Raw genomic sequence first — 17,383 nt, forward strand, 5'->3', positions numbered from 1 at the left:
CGTGACTACTGACCTCTGAGAGTCCTCTTGCTCTGGGTGGAGGCTGGGAACAGCCTGAGGCCTATGGGGAGGGGACACCTCTAAGCAGGAGGGAGTTCCTGCCATTTGAGAGAACAGAGCCAGTATTTTACTGAACCAGGGGCTGCGCATGGAACCCAGGGTGGACGCAGGGGCACAGGAGACCCAGCGCTTCCCTGCCTTCCACACCAGGCCCCAGCTCCCACTTGACACCTGCTGGCAATCTGCCTGTGAGATGCCCTCCTTGGTTGGAGCCTGGTCTGGGCGTTGAGCTCTGTGGGGTCTCAGAGGAGAGGGTGGGGGCCAGGCCTGGGCTGAGAAGCCTGGTGGTTACAAACAAGACGGATGAGGCTCTGCTGCTTTCGGACCACGTGAGCAGCTAGGAAGCAGTTGGTGAACCCTCTGCCCCGTTCCTTTCACTCAACAGACATTTACTGAGCATCTATTATGTGGTAGGCCCTGTTCCAGGTACTGTGAACAGCTTAAAAAAAAAAATCCAAATCCTACTGTTGGGACTTTCCTGGTGATCCAGTGGTTAAGAATCTGCCTTCTAATGCAGCGGACACAGGGGACTGTGAAGCCTTCTTTACATTCCTTTTATATTGATATATGGTAGTTTCTTTAATTCTCAGATCCACCTTGCATGGCAAACATAATTATTATACTGTTTGTACAAAGGAGACAACAGAAACTTAAAACAGTTAATGATTTGGCCCAATTCACAAAGGTGGTGGTGCTGGTGGTTTAGTCACTCAGCCTGACTCTGTGACCCTATAGATTATAGCCTGCCAGGCTCCTCTATGTGATTTTCCAGGCAAGAATACTGGAGTTGGGCAAGAGTACTGGAAATGGGTTGCCATTTCCTTCTCCAGGGGAACTTTCAGACCCAGGGATCGAATCCGGGTCTCCTGTATCACAGGCAGTCTCCTGCATTGCAGGCTGATTCTTTACTGACTGAGCCAGCACGGAAGCCCCCTGCTTTCTAATGCAGGGGACACAGGTCCACTCCCCGGTCAAGGAACTAAGATCCCACATGCCTCAGAGCAACTAAGCTTGCACATCACAACTACTAAGCCCATGAGCCACAATGAAGATCCAGCGCAGCCAAAATAAAAAAGCAAAACAAACAAAAACAAATCTGTGCCCTCATGGTGCTTCTGTTCTTGAGGGGACAGAGGTGTAGGGGAGAATAAATTGTGATCAATTAAGGGAATTACATAGGCTGATAGAAGGACTTAGGTGTCACAAAGGAATACAGAGCAAAACAAAGGATTTGGAGAATGTGGGTGGGGGATTGGGCAGTTTCAAACCTAACAAGGCTGGTCACACTGGACCTCGTTGTGCTATTTGAACAGAAAAAAAAAAATTGTTTTTTTTTAATCTTTTTTTTTTTGGCCACACCCTGTGGCTTGTGGGATCTTAATTCCCTGACCAGGGATTGAACCTGTGCCCTCAGCAGTGAAAAGCACAGAGTCCTAACCACTGGACCCCCAGGGAATGCCCCCCTAAAACTGTTTGGAGACATTGAACATTTGAGCAAAAAATTGAAAAGAGGAAGGTGACAAGGAGGTATGCGTTAGAGGCGCTGGTCATTCAGAGGACTGATGAGCAGGGGAGGAACAGGCGATGGGGGCGCGGAGCATGGGGCGCACTCAGGGAAGGGGCTGGAAGGCCACTGAAGCCCTTGGGCTCTAACACTGAAAGCTACAGGAGCGCCCAGCAGACAGTGGAGGGCTTTGAGCGAAGGACGGACATGATCTGACCAGAGGTTATAAAGGTCTCTTCGCCTTGGGGAGGAGGAGCAGGGAAACCACTGGAGAGACTGCTGTAGCCATCCGGGTGAGCGGAGCCCTGGCTCTTCTGTTTAGTGGGCATAAGAGTGGTACCTGCCTCTCAGGTTGCTGAGTGAAGGCGCAGCAGCTCCTTCCTCGCCCCCTTCCCATCTGCCCCATTCACCAGGCCAGGCCCTGGGGAGACAAACAAGAAGCAGCCGGCATAGCCTTGCTCTGGAGGTTGCCAAGGCATGGGTCAGATGGACATGGAAGAGCTCAGATTTTCAAGTTCTTAATCATTCTTATGGAGAAGGGAACGGCAGTCCACTCCAGTGTTCTTGCCTGGAGAATCCCATAGACAGAGAAGCCTGGAGGGCTACATACAGTTCATGGGGTCACAAAGGGTCAGACACCACAGAGCAAGTAACACACACACACACCATCATTCTTGAGATTCTGGAAAGGTCTGAGGATGCCAGGTGCCCTGAGGAGGATGACTGGGCTGTAACAGCTCATTTTGTCATCTGGGAGTTGGAGAAGATACCTCCCCTGGCTCCCACGAGAGGCATCTGGGCTGAGACCTATAACGAGGATGCTCAGACACTCTGACTTGCCATTCAAGGCCTTCAGCTGTGGCTTGCATGTTGCACACAGGCAATGGGGACACGGTGGCCCTTGGATACTTCAGGCCCACTAAACCACCACCACAGGGGGAACGGGGTGGGGGTGCAGGAGCGGGCCAGAGTAGGACTGTGGTCCATAGGCAGCTATCGATGACTAAGTCATGTATTCAGCCCTCCAATTCTTTGTTCACTCATTAGAAGGACAAAAGCTGCACTTGGACAAACCAGGACAAAACCAGCCACCAAGTGCTGGTTGGAGCTTTCGTCATACATGTGTGATCCCCAAAATAAAACTTGCATCACAGATGTTTCACCAGAGAGAAAAACAGGATTCCTTTGATCAAAACTGTAATTTTTAAAAATATATATATAAGATGGTAAGCTTCTTCACACTACTTTTTTTGAACTCTATTTTTTTGGCCAACCCAGCCCCCCCACCATGGCATGTGGGATCTTAGTTCCCCCGTGAAGAACTGAACCCACTCTCCCTGCAGCGGAAGGATGGACTCCTAACCACTGGACCACCAGGGAAGTCCCTATAACTTCATTTTAAACAACCTCAATTGATCATTACAGTTTAAAAGAATCAAATAGGAAATTGACCTGGAGCAACCTTAAGTATATATACAAATAAATAAAATACATACTTTGGTATATACTCCTTGCTGGGCTTCCCTGGTGGCTCAGCGGTAAAGAATCCGACTGCTGGACTTCCACAGTGCTGCAGTGGATAAGAATCCACCCGCCAAAGCAGGGGACACAGGTTCACCCCCTGATCTGGGAAGATCCCACACGCCTCAAAGCAACTAAAGCCTGTGTACCATGACTGCTGAATCCAAGTGCCCACAGCCTGTGCTCTGGAACAAGAGAAGCCACCGCAGTGAGAAGCCTGGGCAAAAGCAGCAAAAACCCAGTGCAGAAATAAATTTTTTAAATTAAAAAAAAAAAAAAAAGAATCCGCCTGCCAATGCAGGAGATGCGGCTTTGATCCTTGGGTCAGGAAGATCCCCTAGAGAAGAAAGTGGCAACCCACTCCAGTATTCTTGCCTGAGAAATCCTATGGACATAGGAGCCTGGCAGGCTACTGTCCATGGGGTCACAAAGAGTCAGACACGACTTAGTGTCCTAGTGTGTTAGAGTCTGTCTTAACAATAATACTCAGTGCTAATGCTTAATGATCAACAGTTATACTTAAGTAGAGTCTTTTCCCTGGGCTTTTTTTTTTTAATATTATTGTTGTTGTTGTTCCATAATAACAAAGTTTCCTTTATGATTATAAAGGTGATGCAGTGAGTGGACTAGCTGGATCCAAAAGGTTACATCTCTGGGACTTCCCTGGCAGTCTGGTGGTTAAGACTCCATGATCCCAGTGTAGGGGGCACAGGTTTGACTCCTGGTTGGGGAATTAAGATCCCAAATGCCATGGGGTGTAGGAAAAAAGAAAAGTTTACATTTCTTAAAATTAAAACCATAAGGCCAAATTTTCCTCCTCAGACATTGGGTAAATACTTCCTTTTAGAAGGCATCTAGAACTCTATCCACAAGTTAAAATTCACTTACTTAGCTCCAAGAAACTTTCCCTTCAAAAGCCAGTTTCAGAGCTGTCAGGATTTGGGTATTTTAAGCTCATGAGTCTTTCCTGTGAATATGTATATATTCAAAAGATATATATATTCATAGTTATATATAACTACAGCTCTAGAGATCTTCTTTCCCAGTTTTCTTTCAAAGGTATTCCCCAAAGATTTAATTTCCTCAAGAGCAACCTTTCCTCCTTTCCTTAAGGCAAATGAAAATACTTTCACTAGGCTCCTAACAGGGCTTTCCAGGTGGCACTAGTGGTGAAGAACCTATCTGCCAATGCAGGAGACAATAGAGATGTGGGTTTGATCCCTGTATTTGATCCCTGTGTCGGGAAGATTACCTGGAGGAGGGCATGGCAACCCACTCCAGTATTCTTGCCTGGAGAATCCCATGGACAAAGGAGCCTAGCAGGTTACAGTCCATGGGGTCACAAAGAGTTGGACATGACTGAAGTGATTTAGCATGCATGCAGGCCCCTAACAGGTTTTTAAAAGCCCCTGCACCCCAAGTCTCCAACCCCTGACTTCTAGTTACTAGCAATTACTATTCAAAAGTTCAATACAGTTACCCCCTGGTCTCCTAATGTTTCATTGAGCTATGAGGTTTTTTTTTCAAACAGGTGTCCATTGAAATTTTACTACTCCAGCCCCAGGGGAGCTACAACAACAGCTTGGACAGGACAGGGCTATAAAGCCTGACATTTATACAAGGATTTCAACTACTATAACGAGACAAACCTAGACAGCATACTAAAAAGCAGATACATCATTTTGCTGGCAAAGGTCTGTATAGCCAAAGCTATGGTTTTTCCAGTAGTCATGTCTGGATGTGAGAGTTGGACTCATAAAGAAGGCTGAGCACTGAAGAAATGATGCTTTTTGAACTGTGATGTGGAGAAGACTCTTGAGAATCCCTTGGACTGCAAGGAGATCAAACCAGTCAATCCTAAAGGAAATCAGTCCTGAATATTCATTGGAAGGACTGTTGCTGAAGCTGACACTCACATCCTTTGGCCACCTGATACAAAGAGCTGACTCTCTGGAAAAGACCCTGATGCTGGGAAAGTTTGAAGGCAAAAGGAGAAGGGGGTGGAAAAGGATGAGATGGTTAGATAGCATCACTGACTCAGTGGACATGAATCTGAGCAAACTCTGGGAGACAGTGGGGGACAGAGGAGTCTGGCATGCTGTAGTCCAAGGGGTCACAAAGAGTCGGGCATGACTTACTGTCTTAATAACAACAACAACAGTAGTAGTGAAGTAAAACCACCCAGAAGTGCTTACAGTAATAATTTTAAGAAAGAAAGAAAGTCAAAGAAAGTGAAGTCGCTCAGTCGTGTCCGACTCTTTGTGACCCCATGGACTGTAGCCCACCAGGCTCCTCTGTTCGTGGGATTCTCCAGGCACGAATACTGGAATGGGCTGCCATTTCCTTCTCCAGGGGATCTTCCTGACCTAGGGTTCAAACCCAGGTCTCCCGCATTGCAGGCAAACGCTTTAACCTCTGAGCTACCAGGGAAGCCCCTCAAACCTGCTCCAGAGTTAACAGTTGAGGTGCAGCAATTTTCAAACTTCTGTGACTATGACCTTGTGAGTACATATATTCTGTTATAAATCAGAATCTGATATAAATATCAGAAACAAACGTGCTAACAAATACCACTTACCTTCTCTTCAAGGGCCCAGGCAGCAATGTTTTCTTTCTTTCTTTATTTGGCTGTGCAAGATCTTGGTTGCAGCACATGGGAACTTCAATTTTTTGTTGCAGCATATGGGATCTCTGACCAGGGATCAAACCCAGGCCCCCTGCATTGGGAGCAAGGAGACTTAGCCACTGGACCACCAGGGAAATCCCAGAAGTGTTTTGTTTTGTTCATTCTGTTTAACTTTTGCTAATGCTACCTGGCTGAGCTATATGAAACTGGTATGTGTGTGGCCCAAACGGTCAAATACGGGCAATTTCATCTGGTCCAATTTATTTGTGACACTAAAGTAACTCTACAGTCTACTTAGTGGGCTACTTAGTATCCCATAGTTTGAAAATGATATTGTTTAGGGGTTATTGTCATTTTAAAAATTAAAATGGGCCTGAAATTCATTTCTTTCATTTAATATGGCATGCACATCTTTCCATGCAGGTATTGGGTTGGCCAAAATGGCCCTTCGGGTTTTTGTAACATCGTATGAAAAAACCTGAACAAACTTTTTGGCCAACCCAATATTACACCTTTCTCAAAGGTTTAATAGAAACCACCACACATGATTACCCCAACTTAGGTTAACTGATGTCCACTGGAGACTCTTAGATTTCTTCCAATTACTTGCTGTTCCAAACCATGCCAAAGTGAACATCCTTGTCATAAATGTTCATGTGCTGGTGCTAGAATTTCTGTAGCATAGACTCAGGGAGGCGGGATGGAAACACACTGTGGTCTTACCTGTATTTTAAAGCCTTTGAAGAAAAATTACTGTCACTGTTTTCCCTTGGTGCGCTTGGTAGAGAGCAAGTGGGGCTGACCGTGGGGGCCCCACCAGGCACCCCTTTCTGTGCAGCCCTCATCTCTCTACAGCCTTCTTCTGCAAGATGGGAAGTTCCAGCTCACCCCAGACCTCTCCCTCTGTAGACAAACATCATGGAGGAACCCAGAGAAACAACGCTCTGTACTGCCCACCACTAGTTTAAATTGCTGCCCAAGTTCCTCAAACTCTGGGGACTCCACTATCACATCTACAAAAAGGAAATAAATCTCTTAAGAGTTGCAGGGAAGATAAAGTAGGAAATGTGGATGCTTTATAAAACGTCACAGCAATTAGCCATTCTTTTCAGCTAGTGCTGCGCTGTTCTTTTCCAATCATGAGACACAGCTTCTTCTACTGCCTACTCACATTCACCCTCTAGTTCCCTTGGGAAGGGCTCAAAACAAAGACACTTAAGCCTCACCCTTCATTTTTTATTTTATTTTTATTTTTTGGCCTCCTGGCACAGCAGGAAGGATCTTAGTTCCCCCATTAGGGATTGAACCAGCACCCTGTGCAATGGAACAAAGAAGTTTTAACCACTGGATCGCTAGGGAAGTCCGAGGCTCACCTTTTTTTTTTGGAAGGGGGCACTGAGTGGCATGCTGGATCTTAGTTGCCGACCAGGAATAGAACCCCTGCCCCCTGCAGTGGAAGCAGGGAGTCTTAACCACTGGACTGCCAGTGAAACCCCAAGTTCATCCTTCTGAGTTTCCAATCTGTGGAGTCCCTGGCCTCAGCTTCCTCACTTATTCTGGACTTGAGCACTAACGTAAAGAACCAAACTCTTCGACAGTCATTCATTAAACTACAAATATTTATTGAGCACCTACTACATGTCAGTTATGCTAAGCACACGTGAGCATCAATTTTCTTATTGGCAAAATGAAAAATGGCGCTTCTCAATAGAGAAACAATGGGCATCTTGAGCGGAACAGTTCTTTGTGCGAGTCTGTCCAATGACCTCTAGATGACAGGGGCTCTACCTTGTAATTGGAACAACTCACTGAGAGCCCTACACATTTCCTCAGGGGCATTTCCACCCGGGATGAAGAATCCCGTCCACCCTCTACGATTGATTTCGGAAGCCAGGGAATGAGGGGAAGCCGTAACACTGGCAGATTTAGGATGACGCCTTTCAAGGCCCAAGACAGTAGGATCTGGATCCTGTTTCCGCGGAACAAAGCCCTACGGTGGCCCCCAGGGTGACGTCAACGGCCTTGGGGCTCTCGGTTCTGACTCCAGAACTCTTACTCCCTCTGCACCTAAGACACAGCAGCGGAATTTCAGGTTTCCATTCCAATAAGGCCTGGGGTCCTGGAAGCGCGGTGTTCTGGTCACCCAAGAAGTGGGGATGCGAAGAGTTAACGCCAGTGGCCACGCAGAAGCGTCCCCCCAGCAGGGTAGAAAGATTGCGCATCCCAGAACCTCCCGGCGCCTTCGCGGTCACGTGGGAGTGAGGGCGGGACCAATCGAGGAGCCAGCCAATAGGCTGTGCTGTCCGTGGGCGTGACAGCCAATAGGAGCAGGGAAAGGGGTCCCGGGATACGAAGAAACGGCGGCCGGGAGGGGGCTACCGGGACATGGGGCTTCTGACCATACTGAAGAAGATGAAGCAGAAAGAGCGGGAGCTGCGACTGCTCATGCTGTATCCTTCCTGACGCCGGAGCCGGAGTTGCGAGGGTAGCGGGGGGGTGGGGGAGGGGGGGCCCCGCCGGGCGGGCAGTGTCAGGCGCCCCCTACCGGGCGCTGCGTGTGCGGCCGGCCGGCCTGTACCAACTGCCCATTGTGCGTCACGCTCGTGGGCCCTACCATCGCTTTTGGCGGGGGGGAGCCGGGAGGAGGCCGTACCACCGGCTCGAGGCTGGGGGGGGGGCCTTCGTTTCCAAGGTGTGGGCGTCACGGCGCGGCGGCCGGACCAGGTGTCCCAGTGTAGGGGGAGGCGGGGCTGGTGACTCGAACGCTACCACCGGTCGGCCCAAGCGTGGGGCCGCCGTCCTCCCCCGCCCTAGGCGCCTCCTCCCCCAGTTGGAGGGTGCCAGGCCTCGGCCCCGCCCTCAGGGTCGGCCTCTCGGGGGCGTGCGGGCCCCGCCCTACTCTCCCAGTAGAGGGCGGGGCTGGGGGGTGCGCCGTCTGCGGGTCGCTCGGTTAGTGTGGGTCCGGCTGTCCATCTCACGGCCAGTCGGAATCCCCGCGGTTGACTGCTTGTAGGCCCGAGGGCCTTGCCGACTTTCTGAGTCTCGCTCGTAGGCAGCCACATCCGTTCCCCCTCCTCCATGCCAGCCTGGGGCGGGGTGGGGGGCAAGCTGAGATCCAAGAGCTGGGCCGGCCTCACCCCCAGCAGAGAGGAGACATTTATGTGCACAAATAACTTAGTAATATTTACATCATGTCTGTTTTAAGAACCCTGAGACAGGCACAGAGAATTCACTCATCCAGTAAACATTTATTGAGCGCCTGTTCTGTGCTAGGTTCTGTCCTGGGCGGCTAGGGAAAACAGCAAAACAAACAAAAATCCTACCTTCGGACATTTTGTGTGATACTGAGGGAAGAAAGATGTTAGCAAAGTTAATAAGTAAAATATATAGCACTTACAGAGAATAATCCTGCATAAATACGGTGGTCAAAGAAGACCATACTGAGAAAGTGACAGTTGAATCTAGACAGGTGAGGGATGAATTATGTGGAGATCTGGGGAAGACTGTTTAAGCAAAGGGAGCAACAAGTGTAAAGACCTCCGAGGAGGAAGCCAACTGGTGTGTCCAAAGGACTGTCGAGGAGGGAAGTGTGACCTGAGGGAGCGAAAACACTGGAAGACTAGGTCAGATGGAAGAGGTATTTCAGGTGGGGCCTTTTAGTTCTGAACTTTTCCTCTGTTTATTAATTTGTGTGTGTGCGTTTTAACGAGGACCATTTTTAAAGTCTTTATTGAATTGGTTACAATATTGCTTGTGTTTTGTGTTGTTTCTTTTTTGGCTTTGAGTCCTGTGGGATTGTATTTCCCTGACCAGGGATTGAACCCACAGCCCCTGAATTGGAAGATAAAGTCTTAACCACTAGACCACCAGGGAAGTCCCATATTTTTAATTATTTTTTAAATTTTATTTTTACTTTGCACTTTAATTTTATTTTGCATTAAATTAAAAAATTAAAAATTTTAATTTATTTTGCAGTTGATTTTTGGGCTTCCCAGGTAGCGCAAGTGCTAAAGAATCTGCTTGTCAGTGCAGGAGACAAAAGGGACAGGTGTTCAGTCCCTGGGTGGGAAGATCCCCTGGGGTAGGAAATGGCAACCCCTTCCAGTATCTTTGCCGGGGAAATCCTATGGAGAGAGGAACCTGGCGGGCTACAGTTCATAGGGTTGCAAAGAGTCAGACGTTACTAAGCACACACATGCACATTGTTAATTTACAATATTGTGTTAGTTTCAGGTGTATAGCAGAGTGTTTTAGTTACATATATATATATATATTCTTTTTCCATCCATTTTTTGAGATGGTTGGATGGCATCACTGACTGGATGGACATGAGTTTGAGTAAGTTCCAGGAGTTGGTGATGGACAGGGAAGCCTGGTGTGCTGCAGTCCATGGGGTCACAAAGAGTCCGACACGACTGAGTGACTGAACTGATTCTTTTTCAGGTTCTTTTCCCAAATAGGTTATTACAGAATATTGAGTAGAGTTCCCTGTACTATACAGTAGGGGACGTTTCCTTTAATGAGAAGCGCAGAGAGGAAGCGAGAGCTGAGACTGGTTAGGCCACTGCAGTAACACGGGTACAGTAGGATGGTAGCTTGGATCAGGATGGAAGCAGTGATGGATGTTGATTTAAATCTTGATAGTAAGACCAGCAGCAATTGCTGCGTGATTGGCCATGAGCTTTAGAAGAAGAATGGTGTCATCAAGCATGGCTCCTAGCAATAGGATGAATGAGGAGCCACTTGCTGACAGGTTTATAGAAGGGGATGGGGAACACATTCAGGGGGAAGATGAGAGCTCAGATCGGGCCCTGTAAGATGCCGCTGCAACATCCTAGAAATGTCACCTGGGCAGCTGGATATAGAGACCAATGTCCAGGGGTGCAGCCGGGTGGGACGTTTGAATTTGGGAGTCATCAGCATAAAGATGGTATTTGAAGCCATGATCCTGGATGAGACCACTGAGGGAGTGTGTGTGGACAGGGAAGAGAACCTAGGGGCCAAGCTCAGATCAAAAGGTCAGGGCGATGAGGAATGGTGACCAGGGAAATCAGGAGGAGAGCCAGGTAAGGCCGTGTCCCGGAGTGGAGGAGGGGGCTGGCCAGGAGCAGGAGGAAGAGGGCTGAGGACTACCCGGTCAGTGGAGAACAAGGCGTCTCTAAGGACTGACCTTGGCCAGAGCAGTTTCGGGGAAGCAGTGGGAGCAAAGGTCTTATGGGTTCACAAAGGAGCAGGAGGAAGAAACTGGAGAGGGTGAGTATGGACACCAGTTCTGAGATTTGCTATAAAGGAAATGAAGGAATGAAGGAAAAAGTCAGGGGGAGAGGGGTCAAGAGAGGGTGGTGTTTGCCCCTTCTTGGTGGGAGAGACATCTGCTCATCAGCTGATGAGAATGGTTCAGTGGAGAAGGAAGCAGGATGATGGAGCTGGGATGGGGGGCAATGAGGGGAGCAATCAGCCACCAATGATCAGGGACTAAGAGAGAGGTCCTCTCGCCCCGCACTCCCAGGTGTAAGCCCCCTGGGTGTTAGAAGGAAAAAGGAGGGTAGTTTTCTCCGGCTGGTGAATGTACCCATTTGTTTGCACACAGCAGCAAAGGGTTTGGAATATTCCAGAAACAAAGAGCAAGGGTGGCTGCCTCCAGATTCTTGCTCTGGTTGTCGCCTCTGCCTGGAATGCTCTTCTTCCCCTGGTCCTTCCAAAAGCCGGCTCCTTGCAGTCTGGGCCTCGGTCCAGCCGTCTCACACTGGAGTGGAAGCTGCACAGGGCAGGGACCGTGACTCCAGGGCAGCCCCAGCGCCAGAGGTATTTCTGGAGCAGTGTAGGCCTTAAGCATGGAGTTGGCCAATAAGTTCATCAGGTTTTTCTGTAACATCTGTGGCGAAACCGAAGGAACTTTTTGGCCAACAATACATTTTTATTTTTTATTATTTGCCTGCACTGGGTCTTCATTGCCACACAGGCTTTTCTCATTGCAGTGAGTGGGGGCTGCTCTCTTGGCAGGCTTCTCATGGTGGCGGCTTCTCTTGTGAAGCAGGGGCTCTAGGGCCCATGAGTTTCAGTGGTTGCGGCTCCTGGTCTCTAGAGCACAGGCTCAGTAGTCGTGCACGGGCTTAGTTTCTCCTTGGTGTGTGGAATCTTCCCAGACCCGGGATCGAACTCGAGTTTCCAGCATTGGCAGGTGGAATCTTTACCACTGAGCAACCAGGGTAACCTAGCCAACAGTATATGTTGTGGGATGAATTAAGAGCATCTGGTCATAAGATAATATATTTTCACATTTATCGTGTAGGTCAGGCAGGTACTCAACATACTTTGATATGTGGTCAGAGAGGGGCCCTGGGATGGTGTCACCAGCCCACAGAGCCTGGGGGCTTCTCCTTAACCTGGCGCGCCCCCAGGGGCCTGGACAATGCCGGCAAGACAACCATCCTCAAGAAGTTCAACGGTGAAGACATCGACACCATCTCCCCCACACTGGGCTTCAACATCAAGACCTTGGAGCACCGAGGGTGAGCGGGGTCCTCGAGGGCAGGCCTGCCCAACACGGGGCAGGGAGGGCAGGCGGAAGCCAGACTGACCCTATAGCCCCCACTTCCCTGTCCAGATTCAAGCTGAACATTTGGGATGTGGGCGGCCAGAAGTCCCTGCGGTCCTACTGGCGGAACTACTTTGAGAGCACCGACGGCCTCATCTGGGTGGTGGACAGCGCCGACCGCCAGCGCATGCAGGACTGCCAGAGGGAGCTCCAGAACCTGCTGGTGGAGGAGGTGGGCAGGGGGCTCCCCGCAGTGTCCGGGTCCCAGTGCGTTGTGCACCTGTGTGGGTGTGTGACCACCACCCTCAGCCGATCGCCTGCGGGGTCCATGATCCCAGGGCGACACTCAGGTGGGGTCTGTTCCTTCACCCAGCCCTCACCACGTGTCCAGCACCCCTGGGGAGGCAGAGACGATCTGTACACCCGCCCCAGGGAGGCTCACAGTGCCGTGAGCAGAGCACGGGTCCATGTGGACTGAGACGTGGGTCCATGTCTCTGCAGTATCACTGCTTCACCACCCTGAGCTTCAGCTTCTGCACCTTGAGTCAGGCTTTGGGGAGGATGAAGCTTTGGCAGGCTTTGGTCTGTGAAGCTTTGGCAGGCAGTGGAGCCTGGCTCAGGAGTTGGACTGTTTGGTTAGTGATCTCAGGCAAGGCACTTAGTTTCTCTGAATCGCCACTGCATCTCTCAGATGGGCATTATATTAATAGTTACAGTGATCTTAAAATGTACTGTCTGGGCCAAAATGCTCTTCTTTAAATAAAATTTAGATTTATAGAAAAGTTGCAAAGATAGTGAAAAGTTACCCATGTATCTTTCACCTGGTTTCCCTTAATGTGAACATCTTACAGAAGTGCCAAACATTTGTTAAAACTGTTTAATAAGAAATTAACAAGTTACTGTTAACCAAACTACAGGTTTTGTTTGGATTGCACCAGTTTTTCCACTAATGTCCTTTCAGCATTTAGCTGAAAATCAGGACACTTTTGAGAGTTGAAGACGGAGTTGTTAATAATTATTCAGGGACAACAGGCCTAAGCAGCGGTCGAGCAGGTCCAGTGAGATCCTGGCTGTTGAATGCTCAGCCCTGGCCTGGCACCTCAAGTCCCTTTTTAAGGGCTAGAGCCACCATCCACATGGAGGGACTCCAGGTCACAAACACACAGAAGGAAATAACTGGAATCACAGGCAGAGAGGGAGGCCTGTCAGGGTAGTGGGACAGTTAGGGGACTGTATGAACTTGGAGGAGGGGAAGCTCATTGCCCCTAGCCCCCACAGCCCCTGGGATAGTCGTGTTCTTTTTGATGGCAGGTCATCAGGTCAGAGCAATAGAGAAGCAGAGGCTTGGGGATCATCTTGTCTATCAACTCCTCCCCTTGTCCATCACCCACTCCCCTAGTCCATCACCCCCTCTCCTTGTCCATCACCTGCTCCCCTAGTCCATCACCCCCTCCCCTTGTCCATCATCCCCTCCCATTTATAGAAGAGGAATCTGATGCACGGAGGAGAGAGGTGCCCACTGCGTGTGACTGTGCTGGAACCAAGGTCTCAGCCCAGCCCACGGCTCCCTCCAGCGTCCATCACCCCCTCCCCTTGTCCATCATCCCCTCCCATTTATAGAAGAGGAATCTGATGCACGGAGGAGAGAGGTGCCCACTGCGTGTGACTGTGCTGGAACCAAGGTCTCAGCCCAGCCCACGGCTCCCTCCAGCCCATAATGGCTGGACTGGAAGGCCGTGTTCACACTGCCCACCCTACTTGTGTCTTTGTAGTCACCATGGGACCTTGCTCTAATCTTCCAGACTGATCTCTGACCCCAGCTGCTCTGGCTGACTAGTGCAGGGGCCGGGCTGCCCTCTGAGCCTCCACCCCGCCTCCCCTAACCCTCTGTTTCTCTTCCCCAGCGCCTGGCCGGAGCGACCCTCCTCATCTTTGCCAACAAGCAAGACCTGCCCGGAGCACTGTCCTCTAACGCCATCCGCGAGGTGAGTCCAGGCCTTGGCACAGGCTCACAGAGGAACAGGGGCATGTGATTCTTTGCTAATTTATTTAGAAAGCATTTATTAGCCCCTACTGTGTGGCAGGACCTATTCAGGGTACTGGAGATTCAGTGATCTGAGACAGAGTTGTGCTCCACAGCCTGGGGGATGGCAGACCTGCAAGTAGATTATCCCCGGGATAACAATAGCCAACATGCAGTGGGTGCGTTCTCTGTGCTAGGCTCTCTGCGTGGATTAACTCAGTCCTCACAGCAACCTCCTGAGTTAGGAGCCATTATCATCATTCTACAGATGGTGAAGGAGGCTTCGAGAGGTTAGGTAACTCTCCCAAGGTCACACAGCCAGGAAGCAGACAAGCCAGGGTTTAAACCCGGGCCTACGTGACCTCAGGTTACATCTTAACTCTTACTCTGGAGCTTGAATACCAGAATGAGAAAGAGTGGGATTAGAATCTAGGTTCTGCCACTGATCAGCCGTGTGACCTTAGACGGGCTGCTTAACCTCTCTGACGTAAAATGGCAAACACTATCCCTGGCTTAAGGGGCCACGGGGGCGAATGGATGAGAGGACATTTGTAGGGCCCGTAGCACAATGTCAGGAGCCCTTGTTGCCGTCCTATTATAAGGAGGTGGTGCTGGCATGGTGGTGACAGAGCCCAGGTGCCCTGGGAGGCCGCAGATCTTCACCAGGGCCCAGGGGAGGCTTCCCAAAGCAGGCCCTTGAAGGGGCTTGGATTTCCCCTGGGCCAGGGGAAGGAAGGGGCTGAGGGCGGGCAGGGCCTGTGGTCCCTGGCCCACCGTCACCTTCTGCCCTCCCAGGCCCTGGAGCTGGACTCCATCCGTAGCCATCACTGGTGCATCCAGGGCTGCAGCGCCGTCACCGGGGAGAACCTGTTGCCTGGCATCGACTGGCTCCTGGATGACATCTCCAGCCGCATCTTCATGGCCGACTGAGCTGCTCCTGATGCCCCCACACCCAGCTCACAGTCCAGGCGCCCCCCCACCCCCCCACCACCAAGCACCATCCCTGGAAGGGTGGGAGTCCACCAGCCCAACTAACAGACCCTGCCCCCCTCCATACCCTGCTGCTGCTGCTGCTGCCCACCGCTGCTCTGTGGCCAGCCGGCTCCCGAGGCGGGAGCCCTGTCACCCTGGCTGTCCCCCTGGCTCCTGACCCGGCCCACCTGCAGCTGCGGGACCAGGAGGAGAGGGCTGTGGCTGGGAGGGGGAGGCCTCTGCTGCTATCGAGGCTGTGGGCCTCATCATTTGCTCAGCTGTGAGAATAAATCGTTCCCCGCTCCCATTCCTGGCTGAGTCATTTGTTGATTCTACAGCCCTGCAGACTGCCTAGAGCCCGCAGCCCAGTGGGGGACGAAAAAGACATCATTTCAGTCAGAGCATTAACTGTCGCTATATCAAGGGAGTGGCAGAGAATTATAGAAGCAGGGGACAGGGCATTGGAATTCCATACGGAAGAGTTCAGGTGGGCTGCCCAGAGATGACGTGAAAGCTGAGAGTCAAGGATGAGTAGAAGTTTTCTGGCCAGAGGAAGGGGAGGGACAGTTTACTGGAGCAGCTGCTACCCTCAGAGGTATGAATGAGAAAAAGGAAGGCACCCCCACGTCAGGGCTCTCGGCTTGGCGAATGGAACATGGGCTGAACCTCAGCCCCCAGCTTCCCACTGCAGCCAGGAATCTCTGCGCAGTGGGCAACTTGCACGGCTGTGTGAGGCAGCGCTGGTTCAAGCAGAGGGGCTCACAGGACAAGGCCTGAAGAGCACGGGCTCTTGGGAAACAGGGAGGGGTGATGACTCCGGTGTAGGAGGATGTAGACATCTGTTGGGTCCTTTAATGGACCGGGACCTGGCGGTCCGGAGTCAATGATAAGAAAGTGAAAGAGCCGGAGGGAGGGAGAGAGAGAAAGACACGGGGATCCAAGCTCTGATGGAGCAAAGGTGCTTTAATGATTTTGCTGTGAGTATATATAGGCTGTAGTATAAGAAATTTCTTTTGATAATGATAAAGATCAGAAAACCAGACGTACAGTAACTGTTACCAAGGGAACAAAGGATAATAATGGTCACAAGTTCAGGAGACAATGTATATCTCAAGAAAGGGGGGTGAGACTAAGCAGTTTTGTCGTAAAGAGAATGTTTTACTAAAGGAGACCCAAGCCCATCTCACACAATGACCTCAGTCCTGAGAGCTGCGTGCAATTCTTCTCACTTCTGGCAGAAGCTGATAAGGAACAGAGGATTTATGAGAAACAGCACGTAGGAATCCTCCCGTCAAACACTCCCTGACAGACATCAGGCCGGTTAGCTAACCAAGAGCAGGGCTGGGAAGGGAACTTCCCTTAAGGCTAACGGGCTCTCTTTGAGGCAGGGGCCAGGGTGGGAAAGGATGGGAAGGAACCGGGGGGACCCCAGGGTCCCCATGCTGGTGGCAGGATAAGTGGATATTTGTACAGGGTGCCCTGCTTGTAGTCCTTCCAGTGGGGACTTACTCTGCAGGGCTCTGTTTGAAGGACTTCTCACTTACATCACACTGAATTATAAGCCCAACCATATATGTCCCCGTTTATGTAGGAACAAAGCCTCCAGGAGGTCATGTGACTTACTCAAACCAGCCAGCTAGGAAGTAGAGGGGCTGGGATTTGAACCCAGCACACTGAGCCACTACACCCTGCTCACCATTTCGTGTTTGTTTCTCTGCTCAGAATTCCAGTGCCAGATGGAATTTGGCATAACATGTTTATGAGGGAAGGTGAATTTTCCTAAGGGACAGGTGAGGAAGAGACACAGATTCACTGCTGAACTGGCATTAAGAGCCCTCCCTGGAGGGTGGAGACCTACCCAAATCTGGGCTCTGTTAGGATGGGAGAAGAGAAATGGATTTTGGGTGGACAACCTTGAAATATAAACTTGTCGGGACACCCCTGGTGGTCTAGTGGTTAAGAATCTGCCTTCCAGTGCAGAGGACGGGGGTTCGATCCCTGGTTGGGGAACTAAGATCTCACATGCTGTGAGGTGACTAAGCCCGGGTGCTGTAACTACTGAGCCCTCGCGCCTGGATGACAACCCCACGTGGCAAATAAAGACCTGACGCAGCCAAATAAAATAAGAAAATAAGTACT

At 50.5% G+C, this 17,383-nt stretch overlaps 1 protein-coding gene across 2 annotated transcripts; it reads left to right on the forward strand.

The window, feature by feature from the left end:
• The first annotated feature begins 7,711 nt into the window (after nucleotides 1-7,711).
• On the forward strand, nucleotides 7,712-15,551 carry ARL2 (ADP ribosylation factor like GTPase 2). Of its 2 annotated transcripts, none has more exons than XM_043452346.1 (5): nucleotides 7,712-8,161; nucleotides 12,113-12,223; nucleotides 12,319-12,481; nucleotides 14,154-14,234; nucleotides 15,068-15,551. In XM_043452346.1, the coding sequence occupies exons 1-5, from the start codon at nucleotides 8,097-8,099 to the stop codon at nucleotides 15,200-15,202; spliced, it is 555 nt and encodes a 184-aa protein (XP_043308281.1). In that variant the 5' UTR covers nucleotides 7,712-8,096; the 3' UTR covers nucleotides 15,203-15,551. The 2 variants fall into 2 exon arrangements, with proteins under 2 accessions (XP_043308281.1, XP_043308280.1); XM_043452345.1 differs by lacking the exon at nucleotides 7,712-8,161 and adding an exon at nucleotides 8,656-9,357 and having other exon boundaries at nucleotides 12,004-12,223.
• Nucleotides 15,552-17,383: the final 1,832 nt, after the last annotated feature.

The sequence above is a fragment of the Cervus canadensis genome, chromosome 29 (genome assembly GCF_019320065.1).
Source record: "Cervus canadensis isolate Bull #8, Minnesota chromosome 29, ASM1932006v1, whole genome shotgun sequence".
Classification (NCBI taxonomy): domain Eukaryota; kingdom Metazoa; phylum Chordata; class Mammalia; order Artiodactyla; family Cervidae; genus Cervus; species Cervus canadensis.

Bases quoted from the DNA above. Each gene is read 5' to 3' on its own strand.
- ARL2 (XM_043452345.1), top strand. From the start codon at position 9,195: ATGTGGAGATCTGGGGAAGACTGTTTAAGCAAAGGGAGCAACAAGTGT. The intron at 9,358-12,003 runs GTGGGGCCTTTT...TTTATCGTGTAG, and splicing joins AGATGGAAGAGGTATTTCAG to GTCAGGCAGGTACTCAACAT. The intron at 12,224-12,318 runs GTGAGCGGGGTC...TTCCCTGTCCAG, and splicing joins AAGACCTTGGAGCACCGAGG to ATTCAAGCTGAACATTTGGG.